The sequence below is a fragment of the Arachis hypogaea genome, chromosome 18, assembly GCF_003086295.3.
Source record: "Arachis hypogaea cultivar Tifrunner chromosome 18, arahy.Tifrunner.gnm2.J5K5, whole genome shotgun sequence".
NCBI lineage: Eukaryota > Viridiplantae > Streptophyta > Magnoliopsida > Fabales > Fabaceae > Arachis > Arachis hypogaea.
In genome coordinates, this window is record NC_092053.1 from 2,858,508 (window position 1) to 2,886,041 (window position 27,534).

The window sequence follows — 27,534 nt, forward strand, 5'->3', positions numbered from 1 at the left end:
TGATTTATTATTATATTTGATAGTTTAGGACCAAAATTTTAATTTTTTTAATATTTTTAAAAAATGAAGGCATGTGATATTGAATTTTTTAGAGACAGAAATTAAAACTTTAATAATTTTTTTTCTCAAAGAGTCTTATTTAAAATTTCACATTTTAAGTCTATCCTTCACTTTCACAACCTTCATTTTTCACTCTCAATCTCATCTCACCTATTATCCTACAAGATAAATATAAAACAAATTAATTATTTAATTTTTAAAAAAATAGACATTAGGCTAGAATTACTAATTTCTACGAATGACCTATTCCTAATCATACAAATTGTATTGGAATTCTTGACAACTACCATAATAATGAATGTACATGTATGAAATTACATAAAATTCAAGATAATATAATTAACCGCATCTATCCCAGCATAGTACTATGTCGCATTGCGCCTGATAATGTTCCGATCACGTATATTTGTGCGCAATCTTTATATTACTCAATAATATGGTCAGAAAAAGGTAAAATAAAAAAGAAATTGGTCGAAAGATTCGAATTGGGACCCAAAACCTCGCTATACACAAAATGTATATATAAGTGTCTGCCTAGCCTTATCTCGTTTATACTAGCATGCACGTGTCTTGTTTACACTGTAAACGAGATAAACGTGTGTGCCTTATCTCGTTTAAAATATAAACAAAATACACATATATTTATTTCGTTTACACTATAAACGAAATAATACTAGAGAACGAATTTTGATAATAAATTTTATAATTATTTATTTCATTAATTAAAATATTTATTTTATTTGTTTAAATAAAAAATTCTTTATTTATAAATACGAGACACTAAAATAATGACATTAAAATATAAAATTATGTTTGACAAATAAAATATAAATATATACATTATGTTCAATAAAAATAGTAAAAAATAAAAAATTAAGAGATTGACAAAAAAATATAAATTTTTATTATTTTTATTATATTTTTATAATTATATTTTTTAAAATTTTGTATATAAAAAAATTAAATTTTTATCATTTATTTTAATTTATCATAAATAAAATATAAAAATATTAATTTTTATGTGTTTATTTTTAAAATTTTTATTCTTATTATTCTGTTTTATCTTATCCATAGAATCAAATACCGGCTTGGGTTGGATTTTTGCAAATGGAATGGTGGGTTAGAAGAATGAAAATGAAAAATATAGGCTCCTAATATAACACTCACTAGTGTCGTGTAGAGTAGATAATATAATTTAATAATGATTTATAGGCTATAGGGAGATTATAAGTTTGTATTCTTGTGTTGGAAAGAGTTGCGTCTCTACAAAAGGGGTAAGACGGTCACATCCAAGTTCATTCATTTATTAATAGTTCTAATAATTCAAATTTAATGTAAATAAGAGAAAACGGAAGAGATCATGTATGTAATGCAATGTATCCATGGTGACTTTAAATATATATTGTGTGGCTCACTTAATGTTTTCCCTTTTCTCTTCACCACCCCTTCCTCTTCTCTCTTAAAAGCCTGAAACTTCAATCCTCATCACTTCACTATATATACTCCTTTAAACCCTACCCAGTTTTATTTATTTTCTTACACTATATATTATTGGTAATAACCCTATAACTATTCTTCTATTCTGATCTTTGAACAATGAATTCAAACAACTGGCTATCATTCCCACTCTCTCCAACTCATTCATCACTACCACCTCTGGGAACATTGGTGAATGACAACATCGATAACTCCTTTCAAAATCATGGTACTATTTTTTTGTTTTGTTTTGTTTTGTTTTATGTGAGGTGATGATATATATAAACATGATTATGTATGTGATTGTATACACTAAATACAGATTGGAATCTGATAAACAATGAGAGCAGCAGCAGTAGTCAAGTTCCGAAGGTAGCAGATTTTCTTGGTGTGAGTAACAAGTCTGAGAATGAGTCAGATCTTGCAGGCTTGGATGATGACTCGGATTACTTGTTCAACGCAAACACAACCCTTTTGCCTCTGCAAGTTCTTTCTAATAATAGCAGCTATGACTACCAACAACAAGAAGACAGTAACAACAATAACAGTAGTAGTAATCTTCATCAGTCACTCACACTCTCCATGGCTACTGCCAACAAGGACTCCACTACTTCCGACACCACTTGTGCCACTGCCATCGTTGAAGCTTCAGCTGCTGCCCCGAGAAGAGCTTTGGATACCTTTGGTCAGAGAACTTCTATTTATCGTGGTGTAACAAGGTGCTACACAATAATCAATATTCAATAATCACTTTCAAACAATACTTTAATTTCTAACTTCTAATTAGTTACTTATTTATTATATTATATTAGACATAGGTGGACTGGAAGGTATGAAGCTCATCTATGGGATAATAGTTGTAGAAGGGAGGGTCAATCAAGAAAAGGTCGCCAAGGTAATTAAATTAATTAATTAATTAATTAAATTAATTAAAGCTTCTCTTCTATATATCTAGGTCTCTTGCATTGCTAACACCTCTTTCCTTTTTTTTTTTTATGTTGTCATGCTTAATTTAATTACATCATGGATCATCAGTGTATTTGGGTAAGTGTGTTCGTTGCTTGTGTTTTCAATTTTCTTTCGATCTATTTTTCATTACCGGAGATAGAGAAATGATAAAGTGAAGTGTAGGTGGATATGACAAAGAAGAGAAAGCAGCAAGGGCTTATGATTTAGCCGCACTTAAGTACTGGGGAACTTCCACCACTACCAACTTTCCCGTAAGATTTGAAGAAATTATTCCAATTAAGATTAATTAAGCGGTTAATTATAGTGTTGTTATTGTTTATATATAATAATAACCCTACATTCAGATGAGTAACTACGAGAAAGAGTTGGAAGACATGAAGCACATGACAAGACAGGAATTCGTAGCAGCCATTAGAAGGAAGAGCAGTGGATTCTCAAGGGGAGCATCAATGTATCGTGGAGTCACAAGGTACGAACACTGTCAAATCATTTAACAACTCTCAACTATGAATAAATAACGAATGAGTTTAATGAGTTAATGTTAATTAATAATAATGAAGGCATCATCAACATGGAAGATGGCAAGCAAGGATAGGAAGAGTAGCGGGAAACAAAGATCTGTACTTGGGAACTTTCAGTACGGAAGAAGAAGCTGCAGAAGCTTATGACATTGCAGCCATAAAGTTCAGAGGTCTAAATGCAGTTACAAACTTCGACATGAGTCGCTACGATGTGAAAGCCATTCTTGAAAGCAACACACTTCCCATTGGAGGAGGTGCTGCAAAACGCTTAAAGGAAGCTCAGGCTCTAGAATCTTCTAGAAAGACTAATAGAGATGATATCATAGCATTGGGATCCACCTTTCCATACGGATCTTCTTCATCAAACACAACCGCCACCAGATTTTTGCAGCAAGCAACAGCTTATCCTTTAATGCCGCAGCACCACTTCGATCATCATCATCATCATCAACCATTGTTAACGTTACAGAACCATGACATATCACAACATTACAACACTGATCCTGCTTCTTCTTCGTTTCATCATACTAATTCTTATCTCCAAACGCAGCTTCAGCTCCATCATCAACAGCATCAAACTACTTCTTCTTCTTCTTCGTCTTCATACAATAATAATAATGCTCAATTTTACAGCAGCTACCTTCAGGGATTCATGGACCATAACAATGGGAATGGCGGAGGAGGTTACCATCATCATCATCATAACACTAATAATATGATTGGGATTGGAATGGGTTCTAATAATAACTCCTCATCGAGCAATGCCACAGCAGTGGGATCAGCGGAGGAGCTTGCTCTTGTGAAGGTTGATTATGACATGCCTTCCGCGGGATACGGCGGCTGGTCGCCGGCGGCAGACACCATGCACGGTTCAAACGGCGGTGGTGTCTTCACAATGTGGAATGAATGAATGAATGAGTGGAAGCCTTTGAGGGAAAAAGAGAGGGACTCAACACAACACAACACAAAACACCACACCCTAGCCTATTATTAGCTACCTAACCTTTTAATTAATTTTCTAATTTTTCTTGTAATCTTTCTCATTGTCTTTTTTCTTCTTTTTAATTATGGTATTATGGTGACAAGTGGATTAAGGTAAAGGCCAAATAGGAGGAGTTTTGTCTGCTACTGATTGATGATCGATGATCGATGATCATGCATGCATGCTGATATGATATATCATATCTCAGATCATATAATATCCTATTATCCTATTCTATGCTTATATATATTCACCGATATTTAACTTTATTATGGGTCTGTAATTTAAACCCAAATTTTGTATGCAGACAGCTCAATTTTCTTGTTATCTATCAAAATCTACAACTTCTAATACCTTTTATTTTATTTGACAATGTTATTTGCATGTGATTGAATGAGATTAATTAAGCTAAGCTAAGCTAAGGTATTACCTTTTTCTAGGTTCTTTCATATTTTATTTCTGTTCTTGATATATGTATATCTTATTATAAGCTTTTTATTTCTATCCCTTTAGGCTTGAATATGAGTTCTTGACTGGTGCCAAACCCACATTAGTTTTTATTTAAAAAAAAAAGAAAAATAGAACTGCTTAGCTCCTCCATATATCATTTAGAACATTATGATCACATGAGGTTTTAATACATAGGAATAGGATGTTAGTTTATTTTGTGGATATGCATGGATTACTCATGTTATGTCCATACTCACATATATGGAGTGATTCTATGATCATTCCTGATATAAATAATTCAATTAAGTATCATCTGACATGAGTTGGTTTTTATATTTCGAACATAATTTTCGTCAAATTTTTTTTTCTTTTTATTGATCAACACAATCGTGTTATATATTGTTAAATTTGCATGTGAGTATGGAGAAGAACAAAATCAGAGAAGTCAAGAAGGAATTGAGAATTGAACTTGTATAATGATAAGACTCAGAATACAAAGCTATAATTTGCTATTTATACAAACACTACTTCTAACAGAATGTTATAGGTGCTCTAACTAACTATACAACTCAGCATGTGCAATTAAACTTACTACTAACAACTTTCTATACAAAGAGAAATAATAGCTTATATTAACAAATTCTAACTAATAGAATAAATATCAAGTAACACCCTCCTGTAAGCTTGGAGCATTGGAAGAAAAGAGATCCAACAATCCAAGCTTAGAATAACCTGCATTGAAAGGTCCATGAGCAAGAGGTTTAGTGAGAATATCGGCAGCTTGATTATTGGTGGAAATGGGAAGAAGATGAATCAACTTTTCTTACAATTTGTCACGGACTATATGGCAATCAACTTCGATATGCTTGGTACGTTCATGAAACACAGGATTAGTTGCAATGTAAATAGTTGAATTGCTATCACAGTATAAATTAATAGGCTTTGTGATTGGAACACCAAGATCTTGAAGAACATAGCTCAGCCATTGGGCTTCTCTGGTGGCCAAAGCTAAAGCTCTATACTCTGCTTCTGAGGAGGAGGCTGCAACTGTAAGCTGTTTCTTACTCTTCCAAGTAACCAATGATGGTCCCAAATAAAAACAATATGCCGAGATGGATTTTCAAGAGTCAACACAACTAGCTCAGTCAGAGTCAGAGAAACCAGTAAGTTACAAATCATATTCTGCAGAGAAGAAAAGGCCTGCAGCAGGGGAACCTTTTACATAACGCAGCACTCTATGTGCCGCCTTCAAATGCTCAGTAGTGGCGCAGTCCAAAAACTGGCTTAGCTTCCCAATGGCATAGCTTATATCAGGCCTAGTATTTGCTAGATATAAGAGCTTACCCACAATTCTTCTATACTGACTAGAATCAGTGAGCAATTTTCCATCAATTTTACTGAGCTTTGCTCCATAATCAATGGGAGTGGTGGCAAGTTTGCACCCTTCAAATCCTGTTTCCTTGGGTAAATCAAGAACATATTTTCTCTGGTACAAAGCAATTCCTGTCTTGGATCTTGCCACTTCTAGACCAAGGAAGTACTTCAAGTCTCCCATGTCTTTGATCCGAAATCTCTCATGAAGAACATCTTTAACTGAGTTAATTTCATTTAGATCATCACCTGCCAATACTAAATCATCGACATACACGAGAATTGCTGTGAATCCAAGTGAAGTAGTCTTGGTGAAGAGGCTGTAATTTGATTTACATTGAATGAATTTTAGCTCGAGTAAAACAGATTTGAGCTTGCAATTCCACTGCCTACTCGCTTGTTTCAATCCATACAAGGACTTTTCAAGCTTGCAAACTTGACCAGGCGAGGCTTCTAAACCTGGAGGCACCTTCATATAGACCTCCTCATCAAGTTTACCATGTAAAAATGCTGTGTTGACATCAATTTGTTCAAGGTGACACCCTTTTATTGCTGCAACAGCAAGTACCACTCTCAAAGTCCCTAGCTTTACTACAGGACTGAAGGTATCTCGATAGTCAACACCAGCCACTTGTGTGAATCCTTTGGCAACAAGTCTTGCCTTGTGCCTCTCCACTGTACCATTTGGGTGGTATTTGGTACGAAAGACCCATTTACATCCAATTGCTCTCTTTCCAATTGGTAAAGAAGTTAGCTTCCATGTTTTGTTTTCTTCCAAGGCAGTCACTTCAGCAACAAGTTTGAGTGATTGCATCCTCATAGGTTTTAGGCTCTAAATTTTGAATAGCAACAGAAAATGCAAAATGCATGGGAAAAATCCTAGTATAAGACAAGACATTAGAGAGAGGATACCTTTGAGTAGTAAGCTGCGATGAGGGTGAAACAGTGTTGATGGTTTGACACTCATAGTCCTGCAAGTATGCAGGTGGTTTTGTTTGCCTAGTTGATCTCCTTACATCAGCAACTTCAGGCATAATGGAGGATTCAGGCAGAGCAGCATAATTATGATTTGAAAATCCTTTATGTAATGCAGATGTGGTTTCCAAATGATCATGAATTTTAGGATATGGGAGAATTTCATCAGTTTCATTTAATTCAGAGGAAGCATTATCTTCCTGCTGGCTGAGATTTGGGTGATGCAAGCTTGGTTGAGTGGCTGCATCATCAGTGTTTAAAACTTGTATCTGACTCCCTTCCAAAAATTCATAATCAAAAGGATGAGATGCAACATGAGATGAATGAGAGGAAGCTGAAAAATTGTCATTGTTGGCATTAGTGGAGTGACAGTAATAAAAACAATTCTCATAAAATTGGACATCCCGAGATAAGAAAATCTCTCGAGTTTGCAAGTCAAAGAGCAGGTATCCCTTTGTGCCCTCCCTGAATCTAAGATGTAAACACTTTCTTGCTCTTAGATCCAGCTTGCCTCGTTATCGTGCAAGGCTGCCAGCATATGCTAAACAACCAAAGACTCTGAGAAGGGAAAGATTTGGCAAAGTCTTATAAAGAACTTGATATGGAGACTTGTTTTGTAAAAAGGGTGTTGGCAGTCGATTAATTAAATAGACCGCATATCCAACACTGTAATTCCAAAAAGATTTTGGTAAATGAGCATGAAACAAGAGAGTTCTAGCCATAGCAAGAATGTGTTGATGCTTGCGCTCAACAATGCCATTCTGCTGTGGAGTTTCCACACAAGTTCTTTGGTGAGATATGCCATTAGAGCTATAGAAAGCAGGCATTAAAAACTCAGGTCCATTATCTGTGCGAATTGTTTTAACCACTGCATCAAATTGGGTTTTAGCAAAAATGACAAAATCTTTAACCAATGAAGAAGCCTCAGCTTTAGTTTTCATGAACAAAATCCAAGTAAATCGAGAACAATCATCCACTATAGTAAGAAAATAACGCTTCCCAGTAAAGGAGGGAACAAAAACAGGTCCCCAAATATCAACATGAATGAGGTCAAGTACATTAGCTGCAGTATTAGAACTAACAGAAAAGGGTAATCGCTTTTGTTTGCCAAGATGGCAAGAATGACACGGTTCTGTATGTTTTGTACAATCAATAAACTCAAAATTCTTTTCAATGAAACAAGCCTATCATGAGATGGATGCCCTAACCTAATATGCCATAAAGACTGAGAAAATTGGCTGCGGGAAGTTGCTGTGATGTGAGGGAGAGCTTTGACTTCTTTGTGCAGAATGTACAAACCATCAACATTGCTAACTGCACCAATCATCTTCAAAGTGTACAGATCCTGTATCTCACAAGCCTTGTCAGTAAAACTCATTTTGCAATGTAAAGATGCAGTAAATTTCGAAACTAATATGAGTTTGAAGTTAAAAGTGGGAATAAACAATGCTTTAGTGAGAAAAAGATTGTCAGAAAACATAATGGTACCCATGATGCAGCTAGTAGTGAGTGCTCCATTAGGTAATTTGACAATAATTGGATCAACTTTGAAGTAATTTTGAAAATCTGCCAGGGTGTATGATACATGGTCAGTAGCTCCAGTGTCAAGTACCCATGGCTTATGTTTATTGATTGAAATATTTAGAGCTTTGACATGAGAATCAAATTGTAAAATGTTTACCATTCTACCTGTATAAGGAGAAGGATTTGCTTTGGCTGAAATCTGGTTGATACTATTAGAATGAGGCACATCTTATTTGCTGAGCAGGGCTAAAAGAGCTTCTTGTTGCTCTGGAGTGAATTCATTAATGGTTGGTTCACCTCTAACCAATTGTGGAACACTGAAGTCGTCATTTTCATCTTCAGGATTGTCTGCTGCAGTTATACAATTGAGGACAGGAGACTTTTTTCTCAAACTGGGGTTTGAAGTTAGGTGGATAACCATGCTTCTTATAGCAGTTATCCACAATGTGTCCTGATTTTCCACAATGAGTGCACTGCAATTTGATGCGATTTTGCCCCTTTTTAGATGGATTTCTATCTTTGTTGTCAGGCTGAGAAGAGGCTACCAGAATCTTAGCATCTAAGGCATTATCAAAGCTGAACAGCTGCCTTTCTTGCTGAGTGATCATTGACAGAATTCTATTCACACTAGGCAAATCATCCATTAACATAACCTATGACTTAACAGTAAAATGTTGCTCTCCAAGACTACGCAAAAACTTGGTGACTCTGTCCTCTTCCCTGTGTTGCCTAACAATGCCTAAGCCACATTCACATTTAACACAATCGCAACCAGGTATACTTTTAAAATCATCAATCTCTTCCCAAAGATTTTTTAGTTTGGCAAAATAAGCTGTAACAGACAAATCCCCTTGTTTTAATGCATAAATCTCAGAGTAAATACCCATAGTAGTCCCTGAGATTCACGCAATTACTCATAGTAATCCCTAAGATCCCGATTTTCTTATTGTAGTCCTCCAAATAGAGCTCCGAGCACTCAAACTAGTCCCTAGCCATATTTTAGGTGTTGACTCATCACCGGAGCACTGACGTGGCCTCGGATTGCCACTTGGGACGTGTCCAAAACGACGTCGTTTTGGGTTTGGCGCCCTTGAAAGCCAAAAACAACGCCGTATAGTTATTACTTATTATGAAAAATAGTTTTCTCCCCCAACACAAACACTTCGTCTCTTCTTCTTCCACCCTCTGACTTCTTCTTCATCTCCCCATCAATGGCATAGCCGTAGGGTTATATTTGCTGGGTTTACGAAAATTTGAGAGAAGAAGTCATCTGATCAGAAGTTGTTATCGCTCTTCCCTTCCCTTCCTTCACCACAAACATGAGGTTCTGACGTTGTGATCGGATTCAAGGTAACCTTCTTTTTTTTTACTTTGCATTTTGAATACAGTGTTGGTTGATGATAGCATTGATCAGTGTGAGGTTCTGGAGTTTTTGTGGCATTGTAGTGTCTAGAGTTTGAATCTTGGCTGGATTTGTGGGGTTGCTGTAATACCCGAATGAAACAGGGATGAAACAGGGAGATGTATGGATGTTTGGAAAAGTATGTTTTCTTGTGGTGATTATTTTTCCTTTTTAATGCATGAGTAAGCTTTCAAATTCTCCCTGTATATTGTAAAAATTTTAAATTTCTTGCAGATGGAGGAGAAGTTAGATATCATGTTTCATCATGGGGGTGACTTCCAAAAAAATACAGAAGGGATTATGATATATTCTCCGGACAACAAGGCCTGTTTAGGTTATCTAGACACTGATACTCTAGATGTCTTCTATATACGAAACTACCATAAGGAGCTTGGGTACAATGACATAAAACAGTGCTGGTGGCATGTTCCTGGAAAAGGCTTGGATAATGGATTAAGAAATGTAAACAGTGACAAAGAGATAAGAGAGATGGTGAATTGTGCTAGGACAAATGAGGGATTGATTGATATATATTTCGAGCATACAGTGTCAATGCCGGAGGTGTTAAAGGGAGATAACACATTTGTGTACTTGGATGATCATGGTGGAGAGGGGTGTAATGCAGGTACAGATACTGATGTGAGTCTCCCACTTACACAGACTCATGCACTCATAGTTGCTCCTATCCCTAAGGTTGTACCCAATACTTCTTGCAAATCCAGTCCCAATACTAGGAGGGACCAATATGGATAAAAATTGGAACTTAGCCAGCTCAGCTAGCCGTTTGGAGCCCTCCAGCGTGGCAATCCGAGGCCACGTCAGCGCTCCGATGATGAGTCATCACTTGAAATATGGTCAGGGACTAGTTTGAGTGCTCGGAGCTCTATCTGGAGGACTACAATAGGAAAATCGGGATCTTAGGTATTACTATGAGTAATTGCGTGAATCTCAGAGACTACTATGGGTATTTACTCATAAATCTCCTCATTCAATTCAGCTACTCGAAACCTATCACCCTGATAGTAGCGATGCTTAAGGTCATTCCGTAATTCGTAACCTATGTTGTTCCAAAGAACACTCTGATAAATTTCTGGACTAAGGAAAAGGTTAATCTAAGCAACTACATAGGTATTGCATCGTTGCCATGCCTTGAAATTAGGATCAATTTTCTCAGGTTTCAGGATAGTGCCATCAATAAATTCAATTTTATTTTTGGATGTAAGAGCATTAGTCATAGCTTTGCTCCACGCACTGTAATTTGAACCAGTAAAGATTACATTGGTAATAGGTATACCTGGATTTTCAGAAGGAAGTATGTAATAGAGGCTTGAGATATCTTGATTCGAATTTGTCTTGTTGATATGGCTTTGGATCTGTGCCACTTGACTAAAGAACGCTGTGAATTGCTGCATGTCCATCGTAGGACCACCTCCTGTGGATCCTTCACTTGAATTTGATTTTCCTTCCATTGCTGCGAAGATACCAGAAGCGGTTGTAATCTTTCTCTCTTGATCTCGTTGATCGGAAATTCGTTATCTCTCCTTAACGGGAAGACAGTTAGATAACAAAGCTCTCATCAAACTCTATGGTGTGAGTTCAAGAAAGAAGAAGAAAAGAAATAGATGAAGAAGAAGAGCGGATGATGAGATTTCAAATAGGTATGAAGAAAAGGGAGAAGAAATTGCGTGAGTTCAAATCAAACGAAGGAAAAGGGGAAAAAAAATTCACGAGCCAAGAACAGCGAACGAGCGCTTCAACCGTGAAGCTGGACTCATCATCCTTCTCTAATCACGTCAACGAATTCTGAATTAGAGAGCAAGTTTCTCATCCTTCAATCAGGATCTCAACGTTCCTCCATCCACGCTTACCGCACCATGTTAAATTTGTATGTGAGCATGGAGAAGAATAAAAACAGAGAAGTCAAGAAGGAATTGAGAATTGAACTTGTATAATGATGAGACTCAAAGAATAAAAAGCTATAATTTGCTATTTATACAAACACTACTTCTAACAGAATACTATAGCTGCTCTAACTAACTATACAATCCAATATGTGCAATCAAATCTACTACAAATAATTTTCTATACGAAGAAAAATAATAGTTTATATTAATAAATTCTAACTAATAGAATAAATATAAAGTAACATATATGAACAAGATAAAATTAAGATGGTTAAAGTTGCAGTAAATTAAATATATATTACTTCAACAACTGATGTTAGCCATATTTGTATTTGATTACTTAGCTTTCTTATGATAAGGAGCGAGTGATATCCAATATTCTGCCACGAAATCTTTAATTTAACTATGGATAATAATTATCTTGAAAATGATAGACATGTCACATGTGTAATGTTATAACGTGATTCTTGAAGAGTGTAAAACATTACCCTATTTTATTTTATTGAAAATTAGAAAAAATATGCTATATATTTGAATAAATAATAGATCTGTTTAAAATGGTATATATAGTAATATTATTGTATTTTTATAAATATAAATCTAAAATATTAAGAGCCCGTTTGAAAGTAGCAGAAGTTACTTTTTATGACTTTTGAATTATGAAAAGTTACAATACGCGTATTTGGTACTATTTTAAAAAGAACTTTTAATTTCCGAAAAGTTAATTTATAACTTTTTGAAAAAGTAGAAATATATGACTTCTCCTCCTCAATGATAAGTCATTCTATTATTTTTGTAAAACAAAATGACCTCAAAACAAAAAAAATCTACTTTCATTCTTGGCTCTGTACAAAAATACTGGAAATACTGGCCCTCACCACCATTTTCACCCAAGGTTCCATATGCTAGAAGCATTGGCCTTCCACCATCATTTTCACGTAATGATTTATCTGTTGAAAATATTGACCATCTACCACTATTTTAAAACAATGTTCCATCTGAACCACCTATTGCATATATTCCTTCCAGTTTTTTTTAATCATTTTACCACTCTATTTTTATTATTAAATTTGTATTTAACATTGTGTGTGGTAAAATCTCCGTTTTTTATTTTATTTTTTCTATGTGATTTTATTTTTATATAGCTGTTATTATTTTTATAGTTAGTTATAGCAAGTTCTTGACCCCAATAAAAGAGGAGGAAATTCTAATAGAAGAAAAAAAATACAGCAACCACTACAACAATTCCGGCAGCTAGCGGCGGAAATTTTGCGGCGGTTTTATAAAATCACCGCAAAACAGCAACCTGCGGCACATACAGTGGCGATTATTGGTTGGGGACAATATTTAGCGGCGGTTTTTCTCGAACCGCCACTATATTTCGATCAGGCTTGCATTTAGCGGCGTCTTTTCGAAAACCGTCGCTATATGTACCGTCGGGTGAGTTATTGTTTTACATTTTGCGGCGGTTTTGTTTAAACCACCGCAAAATGCGTATTATCACATATTGCAATGTTTTCTTTAATAATAACCATTTGGGTATAATCTAGTTAAGTAAACACTACTATCTTAAGCTACATATGTTTAAATCATTGTTACTTAAACTCGTATCACTTTTTCTACATTCGTTTTACGTAAAAAAAAATTCACAAGTTAAATAAGCTATATATGTTAACTCATGTGAACAAATTTACCAATAAGATTTTCTTGTTTACTTTATTGGCATTTAAATTTGCATTCAAACATGGATGTAAAAGAAAAAAATAAAATCATACTCTAAACTAATTAAAAATCAAACATTTTCTAAAAATAATAATTATAAATATTTTTTATAAAATATTAAAAATAATAATTAAATATATTTTCTACAAGTCATTAAAAATTCATAATTTTATAATTTTACCAAAATTATAATTTTAAATTATAATTTTTTTATTTTAATAATTTGTTGAGCATTTATTAAAATAAAAAATTAAATTTGTTTAATAACAATCTTAACTTGTGTTCTTAGATATAAAAATTCATAATAACTAAATTTAAACTTAATTAATATTTTATCAAAATTAAATACTAAATAGAATAAAAAATTTTTTATATGAAAATCAATCAATCATCTGCATATTATCGTGGTTAATAGATTTAATAATGCTAACTGACCAACAAAATATAATATTTTTGGCAAATATTTCACTAATTTTAAATATTAAAGAATAAATTCTAAATCTTAAAAAATATTTTTAGAAAATATTTGATTTTTAATAATTTATAAAAAATATTTATAATTATTATTTTTTATTTATGATTGAATGTACTCTTTATTGAATTCATTATGATGGATATTATTAAATGTACTATTTATTGTACTCTTTATATACACTTGGATCATATATAAATAGATGTAAATTAATTCGATCTACTATGGTCCAAAATTAATTCGAAGCAGACCCATTCGAATTACTAGGAACGTCCTAGCGTGCATAATTCGAATCACCCTAATTCGAACTACCCTAAAACTACATGCAAGTATAATTCAAGTTCGACAAAAATCGAATTACAAGCAGTACTACTAATTCGAATAGGACTAATTCGAATTAGTGTTGGTTTGTCTAATTGGAATGAGACTGATTCGAATCACATAAGAATGTGCTTTTGGGAGATCCTGATCATGTTTTTCAATTTGGTAGAATTGTGTAATTTGGTCCTCCATTTGATTTAATTGTGCATTTTTACTCAATATATAAGGTGCTTGTAATAACTATGATCAGATATAAAGTATACAACAAAAAATTGTGTGGCAATCAATTGTGTTCATATGATATATATAATTATTAGCGCTATATACATTGAAGAGACATTTGGCTTGGTGGTAACATGACATTGTTAAAATTTTTCCTTCTTCCAAAATTTGGCGGCGGTTTAGAACCGCCGCAAAATTGATAGACATTTAGCGGCGGTTATTCCAGCGATTAGTTAAAACCGCTGCTATCTATTTACCTGCGCCCTATCTTCCGGCGTTTCATTAAACCGCCGCGAAAACGTTTCGCCGCTAAACGACTCCAGAAACCGCTTTTGTTGTAGTGAACAAATATACATTGACACACATTTCACATTTATTTTACTTTTACCTATCATATTATACATAATAAAATAGCAAACACTAACTATACAATAATTTCTTTGGCATTGTCATCAAGATTATTGTGAATTAAAATTTTATTATTATTTACCACATACAAGAACACCATTATGGGTGAAGATGAAGTAGAAGAATCAGTTTTTACCTAAAAAATGGAACTAATAAGAGAGCAAATAAAAAATTAATTGCCTAAACAATTGTAATCTTAGTGATTAGGTTATAGAAAATCAACATTCAACATTGAAAAGTATTTGTTATCATCGTTGTTTTAATATCCATTTTTTGTGAAAAAATGTGTATTTTTTGAGTTATTTATCCAAACGCCACAACTTTAAAATAAGTATTTCTATAACTAAAAATCTAAATACAAAATAACTTATTTATGAGCTGCTATTAATAAAAGTCCTAAATTCTTTTTTTAAAAGAGTTTATTTAAATTGTTTACCCAAACTGGACCTAAAACTCAAAAAGTAAATTCTACGATGTTTTTTATTTTGATATCTAAATTGTTTAAATTGTTTTTTAAAATAAAAAATATTTAAAATTTATTAAATATTAATTAATTATCTATTTTAGTAAATTAGACATCATTAATGAGCCACCATATGAAACAAGTTGGGCCAGGCTCTCTAAGGTGTAGTTGGGCCGAGCCCACTAAGCAAGTGGAGCATTCAGACCGGGTGATCTCTTCTGTTGTGTTGTGGAAAACAGAAAACTGTGGGCGGAGAAAGGTAGGATGGAAAACAAAGAGTAACAGTGCATCTGCATCTGCCTCTGAAAACTGAAATTTCCACTCATTCTTGTCAACTTGTATAAAATTCAATCTGTTGTGTTGTTAAGATCCAATTCGCTTCTCTTGCTCGGTACGGTACGCTTCTGAACCCTCTGGTTTTAAGCTTTAATCAATTATTAGGTAAATCGGAAGAGGAAATTGTGAATTTGATTGGATTTGGGGTTTAGGAGAAGAATGGTGACAGGCTACAAACAAGAATATGTGTACAAGCACCCGTGGGAAAGGGTAACATCTGCATCGTGGCGCAAGTTCGCGGACGCTGAGAACAAGCGAATTTTGTCGCACATTCTAGAGGTTGACATGCTGAATCATAGCCTGGACTCTTCCAATGGAATTCTTCGAACCACGAGGGCGATAACGGTGCACTGTCCGGGGCCGTGGTTTGTGCGGAAGATTGTTGGTCAGGATATGTGCCATTGCGTGGAATCAACGGTTGTGGATGCGCGATCTCGTTCGATGCAACTGATTTCCAAGAACATCAGCCTCCAGAGGTTCATAGAGGTTCAAGAGATGACTCGCTACGATCCGCATCCGGATAACCCTGCGGGATGGACGCTCTGTCGCCAGGAGACTTCCATCCGGATCAAGCCTTTTTCGGCACTCGCATCCATGGCGGAGAAGGTGGAGCAGCGATGCGCCGAGAGGTTCCTTCAGAATAGTGGCAAGAGTAAGGAGGTTATGGAGAGAATTTGTAAATATCTTGAAGCAGAATCTAGTGGATTTTCCTTGTGATTCTATATTTGCCATTTAGCACTTTGCGACATCATTCTGCTGCTCATGTTTGTTACATTATTTCCTTCTCCTTCAAGAGATGGCGTTGATTTGTTCTCTCTTTCTTTGACATGGCAAAGAAGCAATGTGAAATGATAAATAAATGACTCTGACCTTTTTGTTATGGTTTATGGCTTAAATTTCGATCCTATCATTGCCTTAACTCGTCAACATTACGGTTTACTTCTGTTTCTTAACTCTTATCGCACTTGTATACAACACTACAATTAAATCTACACCTGATTCGAAATTCTAACATTGATTCTCAAAACAGATATTGTATATCGAACTTCTAACGCTGATAATTCAAGTGTTGAAAAGTACGGTTCCAACTAAGCTGGATACATTTGTTACCGTGAAATTCATAGATAGGCATGAAACCATAATAATAATAATTTACAATCTAGCCGAACATCCATGGATGCTCCTTAAATCATCTGTAAATTGCACATACCATTCTGACATGTACTACTACAGAGATAGGGAACAAAGTAGACGCATTACAGTGTTACTAAGTACTAACACCACCAACACCCACCAAAACCAGCAGACATTTAAAGAACTTAAAAACACTCGGGCATATATTTTCGCCAATCACATGAAATAGAGTCCTTCAAACTGCAGAGATGTCCTATAACTCCAAGTCCCCCCTCACATAACAATATAATAAGAACACCACTAAAAATATGCAGGAAACTCGGAACATCTCATCATGAAATTCAGCATAACAGCATCGCAGGGCATGAAACCTCAACACACCAAACCTAGATCTTATCAAGCTTCTCGGCCTTCACAACTGGGTTCGCTTTCGCTATAGCATCCCGTGCAGCAGTACGGTAATCATACGGGCAGTCATGCTTGTCTGAGTAGCGATGTACGGCACAGAAAAGGTTACCACATCGACAATTAAATCCTGTCAAACCCACCCTCTTATTGCAGCTGCTGCAACGTTTTGGACCGTCCTTGGGCTTTGCCTCACCACTCTCCTCTGAGACTGAAGCAGATAAAGGTTGCGTGGAAATAGCTTTTGGTTCTGTTGAATTGACTGGAATATCCACATTGGCAGCAATAACAGGTTCATTTCCACTGCTACTTGATGACCCATTCATAAGATTTCCTATGGAAGATGCTGCAAGCTTGGCCTGCTCCTGTTTCAGCATCATGTCCTTGTGGCACTTGGAACACATGTTCATGGTAGCCGGACTCCCGAAAAATCCACAGTTGTTAATGCATAATATAGGACCTTCTGGGGGAGCTTGGCATCCAGTCTTGTCATGGTCCATCTTTTTTCAGCTTTCCTGCACCAAATTTTCCTTTTTTTAGTTTACATCATTAAAGATCAAATCATGACTAGCTTCCAAACATCTACATTACTCAAAACATGCAAATTGGCCAATTAATATACAGCATAAATATAAGCTCAGTCTCATTAATTACGGGTAAATTTTCCAACACAAGCTCCTGAGCTAATGAGCATTCACTTAAACAAGGAGAGAACAGAGAGATAGTTCTTTGTTCATCTCTTAATGCATGCATATATACATTCATTTTCTACTTGAAACCAATTCTGGAACAGGAAAGATGATCATTCCCATTCAATAAAGTGAATTTACTTGCCAAGCATACTAGAAAGCAATTTAACATCAGAAAAAAGGGATCAACCAGTATACTTCAAATAAGAAATGTATTAAAAGCGGTTCGTAAACTAATGTGACTTAGACAAGCTATTATACAGATGGTCTTCCTTAAAACCTCAAAAGGAAAGTTTGCAACAATTGCACCATCCTGACCCCTAGACAAGTGAAAATGCTAATGAATTTATAAATTTGAACACTCGGGTTGCACAAAAGACATAACTCTACATCAGGACAAACAATAGACCAAACTCGTAGCATCATGCACAATGGGTAGTTGGTTCAATCAAACAACATCATCGGTAGCACAAAAGCATAGCAGTCAGCAAACAGCAGGAAAATAGTTTTACAGAACTCCATTTTAATAAGCATATAACAAAGCAAGCTTAAGGATGTTGACCCATTTAATAATTAATCATGAGTTAATAAAAATGAATACGTTTTTCTGTGATGTGATATATGAATCATCAGCTCAAATCTCTCTTTAATATACATTCGATCACAAAATTTACCAGATCAAGCAAATTTAAAATGACAGTATCTATAGCTGATTCGAACTTAACCATCACTTAAGATATTCAAAACCATTTGAAAAGTATTCATCTCTGCTAAATGCAAAAACTACATCAATCTATCTCCTCTTATTCAATAAGAAAGGAAGGAAGGTTGACGAAAAGATAAAAAGAAAGAAGAGGATGGAAGAATCAAAAGGAAAAAAAGTTCGGTTTGACAAAATTCCTTAAAGACACAGCATAAAACAATAAGCAGGCCCAAAAAGCATTAAAGTATTAATTATAGTAGCAGCAATCAGGGGACATAGCTCGCAATTCAAAAAACACCGAAAATTTAATAAAATTAATTGCAAAATTTGCCAACATGTCAGAACACGGCCCTAAATCTCTACCCTTTCTACAAATTTGCATGTACAGATTAGTGTTTCCAAAATTCACCCAGCAAAAACTTAGATTCCTTAAAAAAGGTGATATAATATAAAACAGAAACGAAAAAAAAAAAAGAAGAAACATCCAGAAGGTGAATAATCTAACCTGATTGCCAGGAAAAACAAACAATTTTTTAAAAAATTCCGGAAACAAAAGCTTCAGGCCGATCTATAAGCCTCAGAATTGCAACGAATAAATATCCTGGGTAAATGAAATAGAAGCAAATTAAAAGAATAACAAAAAAAAAAAAAAACACAAACACACAGACGCACAAATTAATACTTAATACTCGAACAATAGAACAGAATAACAGGAAAAAAAAACCGAAATCAAAAGACAAGGTAACAGAACCCTAACCCTAGCAGATTTGGGATCGACGAGGAGAGAGAGACAGCAAAGCCCGATGGACGGAGAAGAGCGAGAGAGTGAGTCTCTCTCTTTCTCTGTGTTTTGGCATTTAAAAGGGCTTTGCCAACGATGATTGGAGGTGACGTGGAAGCTTATTATTGGGTGCGCGTGTTCCTCGTATATTTCCCAATTTGTCCTTTCCCATGTTCCTAATGACGGTTTTACCAGCTTTGGAATATTACCCCTTCAGCACAATTTCTGTTTCTGATGCGCAAGGGCAGCACTGTCCAGTTATTATTTTGTGAAGTGCGCATTACGTTAATTGAAAGATTTGGTGAGGTGGAAGGTTAATCATGGCCATAACACCTGTATTTGTTTTTCTAGTTTTTATATTCTTAAGATGTAATCATATTTTCATTATTTTGCTTTCTATGTGAAACCAAATTTTAACAACTTAATCACCTAAATCTACCACAACACTTTGGGTTTAGACACATTTACATGAAAGCCAAATCTCACGTATTTTATATTGATGAATTTTAGTATCATATTATAGTAATTATGCAAATGTCGTTAAAATTAAAATTGTATTTTTTTTATATTTTAGTAATAACTTTTTTTTAAATAACACTTTTTAAAAAATATTGTTTAATAATAAAAAGTGTTGCTTTAATTTAATCACATTTTTAAAAACACTATAGTAATGATAATCACTATAATATAATCATATTAGAATAACTTTTTTTATTTTCATTGTACATGCACTTTTTTAAGCTATAACTCAAATTAGGGGTGTACATGAGTCGGATGAAACCATGTTTAATGTGACTCAAATCCGACCTAAAATATATACCGAGCCTATTTGTTAGACTTGAATTAGGCCTTAGACCCGATAAAACCTAAATACTTTCAGGTCACGATTATACCGGGTAAAAACCAAGCCGTTAACATTACATTACTTTGATATCTTCTTGTAAAATAGCATGTAAAAATATCCAAATTTCCAAGACTCCAACCATTATTTGACATGGTAAAATTTACTTAGAAAAATATAACAAGAACCAACCATTCTCTAAAATTAATGCATAACCACAATTAATACTAATATTGTCTAATAACACCAAATATTTAAATCAATACAAATAAGTAATAACACAATATTATGCATTAGTCTAAAGTGTTATGCATTTTAAATATAAAATATTAATTTATAGTCTTATAATGACTAATAACACAAAATATTAAGGTTTATAATACTTAAATTTCACATAAGAATAGCCATCATCCATCACTAATAACACAAAATATTAATTGTGCATGATGACCGGGCCACTGGACCGGATTCGGGTGACCCGAGATATGTGCCGGACCCAACCCGAAATAATGACCGGATCTATTTTTGAGACCCTTATCCGACCATAGACCCAATAAAATCATACCAAATTAACCCCTAAAATATTCGAGATCGGATCTAATCAGACCAGACCATACATACCCCTAACTCAAATGACATAATCTCTCATCTTCACCTAAAGATCTCAAATTCGAATTTCACTCCTAACTTTCAAAAAAAAAAAAAAAAACACTTCTCCAAGCTAATATTTGGATCATATTCCTTTGTGAGTATTAAGAGGAGTAGCCTGAGTCAAGCACCTTCACTTTATCTTTTTCTCAAAAACTTGCAACATTCTAACTAACTTTGCCTAGAAGAAATTTAATCAATCGGATTTGGATTCTCTAAATTTTGAATTTTATTTTAAAGAATAAAGTGTAATTTTTTACCATTTATTTCATAGATGGAACTAGGGATGTGCATGGACCGGGTGAAACCGAGTTTGATGTGACCCATACCCGGCCCGAAATATATACCGGGCCTATTTGTTAGACCCGAACCCGACCCCTAGACCCGATGAAACCTATACACTTTCGGGCCACGATTATACCGGGTAAAAACCGGGTGAAAACCGGGCCGTTAACATTATATTACCTTGATACCTTCTTGTAAGTTAGCATGTAAAAATATCCAAATTTCCAAAACTCCAACCATTATTTGACATGGTAAAATTCACTTAGAAAAATATAATAAGAACTAACTCTTCTCTAAAATTAAAGTATAACCATAATCAATACTACTATTGCCTAATAACACCAAATATTTAAATCAATACAAATAACACAAGATTATGCATTAGTCTAAAGTCTTATGCATTTTAAACATAAAATATTAACTTATAGTCTTATATATAATGACTAATAACACAAAATATTAAGGTTTACAATACTTAAATTTCACATAATAATAGCCATCATCCATCACTAATAACACAAAATATTAATTGTGTATGATGACCGGGCCACCGGGCTGATTTCGGGTGACCCGAGCTTTGGCCCGGTCCCGACCCGAAATAATGATCGAGTCTACTTTTGAGACCCATACCCGACCCTAGACCCGATGAAATCACATCAAATTAGTCCCTAAAGTGTTTGGGACCGGACCGGATCTTCGGATCGGGCCGGGCCATACACACCCTTAGATGGAACAAAAAAAATATAAAAAACACCATTTAAAAATAAGATATCACATTTTATTCTTTAAAATAAAAATTCAAAATTTAGACCATCTAAATTCTAATAAATATACTTCCACCTACTAATTACAAAAGACAAGGAGTTTGCTCCAAAGTATACTTCCAAAAATATGTTCATCATGACATTGTATTATGGGCCATTGTATTATTGGGTCTAAACAATGTAATGAAACTGTATAAAGGCCTCATAGTATAAGTAGTGCTATAAGCCCATTAAAATATATCAAGTACAAGCACTATTTATTAGTTTAACATTTAGATAACTTTTTAAAAGATAAATTTAAGAATTAATTTTTTGTTTATATATTAATATATAAATAATTATAAAGAGTATTAGAAGACCAACAAATTTTATAATTTGTAACCATTAATTAATCATTATTAATATTTTTAATAATGTGAGATTACTTTTAATGGTATAAAATTATTCACTTTCTTTTTATTAATTAAGTGTTGATCATATTTTAATAAAACTACTAGTCCCTTAGATTTTTTCAATAATTATTAGTATAATTTTTTTTATATTAACAGTAAATAAAATTTTATTTATTTATTATTATTTTAATCAAACTACCAATATTATCAAATATGAGTATATGACAAATTCATTGTGACTAAAACTCCACATAAATCTTATAGAAGGAGTAAACCTTTTCCAATAAACTTCTTTTTTTTTTTTTAATTCAGTACTCCAACAATTAAATATGGTTATAAATTAGATCATAATTTAATAATCATAAAGGATAAAATAGATAATATAAAATATCCAATGTATTCGGTAGGTGAAAGTGTGCTACTACTATTATCTAACATAAAAAAAAAATGGGAATGGATGCAAGAGTCATCACCAGCATCATCATCATAATAAAATAGAAAGTAAAAAAATAATTAAAAAGTATTATTTTTGGGAATAAATCCAATTAGATAAATAAACCGGCGACCAGCAAATGCGATTCAGCGTCGGCTGCGAAGTTTGGGGGTGACACGGTGAACCTCCGTTCAGGGAGAGAGAGAGAGAGAGAGAGAGAGAGAGAGAGAGAGAGAGAGAGGGCAATGGATTCTCAGTCTCAGGTTGCAGTAGCTCTTGCTCTTTCCCTTCTTGGTGGCCTCAGTACTTCCTTCGGTACTCTCTCTCTCTCTCTCTAATCACTTTTACAACTCTAGTGTTCTTCGTCTTCAGCTTCAGCTTCACACCCACGTGCTCCTTTTTCTTTTACAGGTGCCCTTGTTGTAGTGATCAATCCAGCTCCTAATTTGAAGATGCTTGGGTTATTACAGGTGCCCCTTTCTTCGCTTCAAATTTTGGAATTGGAATGCATGTATGGTGTTTGTTGATTTGCTTAACTGAAAATGCCTTTCATTTCATTCCTTGCAATGAAGGGTTTTGCAGCTGGTTTGATGCTTAGTATTTCCTTCTTTGACCTTGCTCATAATGCTCTCAACTCACTTGGCTTCCTCAAAGGGAATCTCTGGGTGGGTAACCTTTTCTTTCTCTGCACTTAACTACTTGAGTGATTCATATCATGTTCTCTCATTTTAGTTGACTAAATTGTTTTTATCTTCTCACTCCTGTAGTTTTTTGCTGGCGTAGTATTCTTTGGTGTTGTTGCCAATTTTATCCCTGAGCCGACACTTGCTCCCACTTCCAGTGACAAGAGTAGAAAGGTTTATATCAAATGATTGTACTGTTTCCGCTCTATTGTTGAATTTGCAAACTGCCATTGCACCACTCATCTTGTATATTTCATAGAGATATCAAATTTTCATGAATATTATTGCGTCCTTGAAATTAGAAAAATGGGGATGGAGGAGGCAAAGATATCATGAAAAAGCATCGCCGCCAAGTTTTATTCAGTGGAATTATTACCGCAGTAGGTATGATCATCTTGTCTCTATAAATTTATTTTTCAGTGTCTTTTAAAGTTTAATTTTTACTTAATTCATTTACCAGGTATAAGTTTGCACAATTTTCCAGAGGGAATGGCAGTGTTCCTTGGTTCAATTAAGGTACCCAACAAACTATTCATGTGCATATTCATCTGCAAGACTGCAACTTTTATCAACAATTGTTGAATTAATGCTTATATAATTGCTGATATGCTTGTTAATGTTGCTTCCATTTGATGTTTGTTTCATGATTCCTTTCCATAGGGCCTTCGTGTTGGCCTCAACTTGGCATTGGCCATTGCTCTGCACAATATCCCAGAGGTATAGATCTTGTGAGAGAACCTGTTTACTGTAGACATGGTAGATATATTTCAGTGGTGCAATTAGAAATGAATGAAGGGCAATGGTCATTATGATGATTTCTTTTTTTCCAATATTTTAAGTTTCATTTGAATAATTTTTTTACTATGTTTAGATACACATTTTCTGAAGAAATACAGTATTTTTCTGTTTTGTTTTCAAATCTCCCATAGGCCATAGCTGTGATTGTTCTATAATGAGCTTCTGCTTTCCAGGGTGTTGCTGTTGCACTTCCTGTTTATTTTGCTACAGAAAGGTAAGAAGTTTTTAGCGCTTCTGTTGCTTTAGTTTCTTGAACCAACTGGAAGATGACATATGCATTCAACTGTAAAGTGCTTATTAGTGATCTTTGCCACTGTTATCTGAAATAGTGAATTCATCAATGATCTATATATAGAGTAAAGATGTCAGATTTGGGAAATTTATTCTTAGTGACTCTGAGAAGTTGATATTGGGATCATTATCTGAATAGTTTGCTGATGTATATAATTACCATCTGATGGATTTCCATGATACCAATGGTGCTAAAGGCAGGGATGGAGGCAATGCAGATGATGGGATAGTTCTGATTTTGATGGTTGTTCTTGAAGAACATCCTTTTCAGGATCATAATGCTATTGGTTAACTATGGAGGCTGTTTTTGTTGTTTCTTTGCTTCAGTAGAGAAGTTATTAAGAAAGTCAAACAAATAAATAGAAGAAAAGAAGCTTGACCATCATTTTCGATTTTGATGTTGGTATCTAATATCTATACAAATGCAATTGAAGTTTATGGCATTCTAGTTCTAGGATCTGATTATGCTACATTTGCAAATTTGTATGTTATCGGTAACTCGTGTCACCATGTGGACTGCAGTTATGTCAATAATTACTGTAAGCTTGAATTAGATCTGTAATTTTTTTTAAAAAAAATGTTTTGGTTTTTATTCTGGATGTTTTGTAGTAAATGGCAGGCATTCAAATTGGCATCACTTTCTGGATTTGCTGAACCCTTGGGTGTTATTATTGTAGGTAAGACATATGATTTTATGTTGCTTTACACAGTACAGCTTTATTTTATTTTCAAACAGAAAGCAAGAATTAGCAGTAATATGTATTATCGGTTTATACTTTATAACAAAATGAAGTGGTTTACACCTATTTCAATCCTGCACATTGAATCTCTCAATCAACTAGAAATTTGGCTTTTATGCTATAATAATGTGATTTCGTTATTTTGTTAACACTTAGAAATTTTAGATATTGTGAATTTACTAAAGTGAACCTACTGTGATGATTTCTTTTCCTTCACTGTAGCCTATCTATTCCCTAGCAGCTTAGATCCTGAGATTTTGGAGGGTTTGCTTGGATCAGGTTCGCCTAACACAACTTCTTGTCTTCTAGATGCCCCAGTTAGATTTTTAGCATCCATGTTTTACATGCATATTTGTTTTATAATGATTCCAGTTGGTGGAGTTATGGCCTTTCTGACCCTTCATGAAATGCTGCCATTGGCTTTCGATTATGCGGGACAGAAGCAATCTGTTAAAGCTGTCTTCTTTGGGATGGCTTTTATGTCTGCAAGGTGACACCGATTACCTTGTTCATTCTATTCTTTTCTGTTATTCTGATGAAAGATTTGATGCTTTCGAGCTTCCTATTTCATGTCTTCGTGTAAACTTATTTGATTGTTATGGTCTGTTTAATGCATGTCTGTCTGTACATATTGAAATGTGAAAATTAACATCAGCTTATATCACAAAATCTTTGGTTAATGTTTCTACCTGCCTTTTCTCTCTGTATCTGCTTAATGGTGTAAAGTGTAAACATTGTTGAATGTGCAGCCTATATTTTCTAAGTATCAGCTTGCCAGAGGACATGAGCTTGTAGCTGTGAAGGAACAATCTTAGATTCTTTTTCTGAATGTGATGAATCGATTTCAAAGTATTAATGTGGTGTGGCGTCTTGCTGATTCTGTCACCAGTGGCATGGCAGCAATATTCCTTCACCGCTGAGTATCTCAGTGACAATAATGCACAACCATCAACCATACCTAACCTATGACTATAGGTTTCCAGTGTAGAACGAATGTACAGAGAAAAAAATATATATATAAAGAATAAGAATATTCTGTCTTTATTCTTTAACCGAATTCCTGTGCTACTGTCTCGTCAATTAAAAGTCTGCAGACGTTAAATTGCACAATTTGCTGATTATGTATCATGTTTGGTTATTTGTGGCATTGGGGTGTCACAAACATCATATACCATTTCCAAAACTATGTTGCATATCAAAATACTAAGTGGTACCTATGCTTAACATCTTATGGGCCTATTTTGTTACTATCATATGGAACTTGATGAAATAGTAACTATGATGAATCTTTCAATGTGCCAATGTGCATTGGAAGATTATGTGCATGTTTGGTTCCACGTTTCATCATCCAAATCTCCGATTATTTTTTCTCCAACGACGAGTTCAGATGTTTGGCCCATTCTCCTCTCTTCCTTATCAACATTGAGTTACTTTAAAACGGCCGTTCCTAAAAAGCAAGAAAATGTTGCTTCGGTTTGGTGTCCATTTTTTCCATTCAACTTTCAAAGTATGTGATTAAAGTCTTGTATACACTTCTTAAATTTATTCCTTGTAATATTATGTTGTTATTGTTTCTTCCTGCTTACAATTCTAATTTTATTATTTTTTAATAAATAAATTTATTCACTGTTAACTCTTACTGTCTAATGTTGGCTTCTTCAACTAGGAATTGCACAACCTCCTATAATTCATGCACTTGGTGTTATAAATATATGAAAGGTTCAAAAAATTAAAATATTCATATACTTTATCTAAATATGTTTAAATAATAAATAAGGTAAAATCAAAACAATAATACATATTATGTTCTTTTCGATCAATATGATATTTAATTAAAAAAAATCCAAATACAAAACACATTGACATCAAGTCAGTTTTAATCAAAATTAACTCTATAAAAGCACACTAGCTAACGCCCTTTTGTAAATACTAATCCTCTCCTAAGTCCTAAGCACACCATGTGAATTTGTCTCCCTCAAACCCCAAATTCAGCAAGCTCTCCCCCATTAATAAAGTCATTAAAATCCTCAATTGAAGACTCCGATTTACATCTTCGTCCTTAGAATTTTTTGGAATTGCTCTCTTCTTCTAGCTTCATCCGTGGCCAAATAAACTGCGATTACCTCCATTGTTGATTATTAGTTACCTGATGGAGGCATTTGGTAGGTGGTTTTGAACTATAGGTAACAACATTTCAAATGATTTTGATCCCACTAAGTTTAGATCACTGTACAATTTATTACAGATTTTACAAAACACTCTTACCAGCAACATATGCTTCTTCCAAAAATTACATAAATGACTACAATGATCTGATTTTTCTCAAATTTTATTTGTTTGCAACAACTAGGTTCACATATATTTCAGTT

At 34.2% G+C, this 27,534-nt stretch overlaps 4 protein-coding genes across 8 annotated transcripts; 3 read left to right on the forward strand and 1 right to left on the reverse strand.

Annotated features, from left to right (window-relative positions):
- Positions 1-1,653: 1,653 nt before the first annotated feature.
- LOC112771623 (AP2-like ethylene-responsive transcription factor PLT2) lies at positions 1,654-4,316 on the forward strand. The gene is made up of 7 exons (XM_025816405.3): positions 1,654-1,765; positions 1,859-2,255; positions 2,349-2,431; positions 2,572-2,580; positions 2,668-2,756; positions 2,850-2,974; positions 3,066-4,316. Exons 1-7 carry the CDS (start codon positions 1,657-1,659, stop codon positions 3,934-3,936), a joined length of 1,683 nt encoding a protein of 560 aa, XP_025672190.1. The 5' UTR covers positions 1,654-1,656; the 3' UTR covers positions 3,937-4,316.
- An 11,164-nt stretch (positions 4,317-15,480) lies between these two features.
- Positions 15,481-16,460, forward strand: LOC112771624 (uncharacterized). 2 transcript variants are annotated; one of them, XM_025816406.3, is made up of 2 exons: positions 15,481-15,638; positions 15,731-16,460. In XM_025816406.3, exon 2 carries the CDS (start codon positions 15,738-15,740, stop codon positions 16,293-16,295), a length of 558 nt encoding a protein of 185 aa, XP_025672191.1. In that variant the 5' UTR covers positions 15,481-15,638; positions 15,731-15,737; the 3' UTR covers positions 16,296-16,460. The 2 variants fall into 2 exon arrangements, with proteins under 2 accessions (XP_025672191.1, XP_025672192.1); XM_025816407.3 differs by having other exon boundaries at positions 15,481-15,633.
- Positions 16,461-16,680: 220 nt separating this feature from the next.
- On the reverse strand, positions 16,681-19,418 carry LOC112771625 (zinc finger A20 and AN1 domain-containing stress-associated protein 8). Of its 4 annotated transcripts, none has more exons than XM_025816410.3 (3): positions 19,267-19,392; positions 19,015-19,110; positions 16,681-17,627 (listed from the first exon to the last, which is right to left on the reverse strand). In XM_025816410.3, the coding sequence occupies exon 3, from the start codon at positions 17,615-17,617 to the stop codon at positions 17,099-17,101; it is 519 nt and encodes a 172-aa protein (XP_025672195.1). In that variant the 5' UTR covers positions 17,618-17,627; positions 19,015-19,110; positions 19,267-19,392; the 3' UTR covers positions 16,681-17,098. The 4 variants fall into 4 exon arrangements, with proteins under 4 accessions (XP_025672195.1, XP_025672194.1, XP_025672193.1 ...); XM_025816409.3 differs by having other exon boundaries at positions 16,681-17,632; XM_025816408.3 differs by lacking the exon at positions 19,015-19,110 and having other exon boundaries at positions 16,681-17,632; positions 19,267-19,418.
- Positions 19,419-22,632: 3,214 nt separating this feature from the next.
- LOC112771652 (zinc transporter ZTP29) lies at positions 22,633-26,389 on the forward strand. Its single transcript, XM_025816443.3, has 12 exons — positions 22,633-22,968; positions 23,065-23,123; positions 23,226-23,318; positions 23,421-23,510; positions 23,639-23,720; positions 23,797-23,852; positions 23,997-24,053; positions 24,308-24,348; positions 25,035-25,102; positions 25,388-25,444; positions 25,538-25,655; positions 25,915-26,389. Exons 1-12 carry the CDS (start codon positions 22,899-22,901, stop codon positions 25,958-25,960), a joined length of 837 nt encoding a protein of 278 aa, XP_025672228.1. The 5' UTR covers positions 22,633-22,898; the 3' UTR covers positions 25,961-26,389.
- Positions 26,390-27,534: the final 1,145 nt, after the last annotated feature.

Excerpts from the sequence above, each read along its gene's own strand:
- LOC112771625 (XM_025816408.3), bottom strand. The coding sequence starts at position 17,617 with ATGGACCATGACAAGACTGGATGCCAAGCTCCCCCAGAAGGTCCTATA.
- LOC112771624 (XM_025816406.3), top strand. The coding sequence starts at position 15,738 with ATGGTGACAGGCTACAAACAAGAATATGTGTACAAGCACCCGTGGGAA.
- LOC112771652 (XM_025816443.3), top strand. The coding sequence starts at position 22,899 with ATGGATTCTCAGTCTCAGGTTGCAGTAGCTCTTGCTCTTTCCCTTCTT. Across the intron at positions 22,969-23,064 it reads TGGCCTCAGTACTTCCTTCG|GTGCCCTTGTTGTAGTGATC; the intron begins GTACTCTCTCTC and ends TTTCTTTTACAG. Across the intron at positions 23,124-23,225 it reads AGATGCTTGGGTTATTACAG|GGTTTTGCAGCTGGTTTGAT; the intron begins GTGCCCCTTTCT and ends CTTGCAATGAAG.
- LOC112771623 (XM_025816405.3), top strand. The coding sequence starts at position 1,657 with ATGAATTCAAACAACTGGCTATCATTCCCACTCTCTCCAACTCATTCA. Across the intron at positions 1,766-1,858 it reads TAACTCCTTTCAAAATCATG|ATTGGAATCTGATAAACAAT; the intron begins GTACTATTTTTT and ends CACTAAATACAG. Across the intron at positions 2,975-3,065 it reads ATGTATCGTGGAGTCACAAG|GCATCATCAACATGGAAGAT; the intron begins GTACGAACACTG and ends ATAATAATGAAG.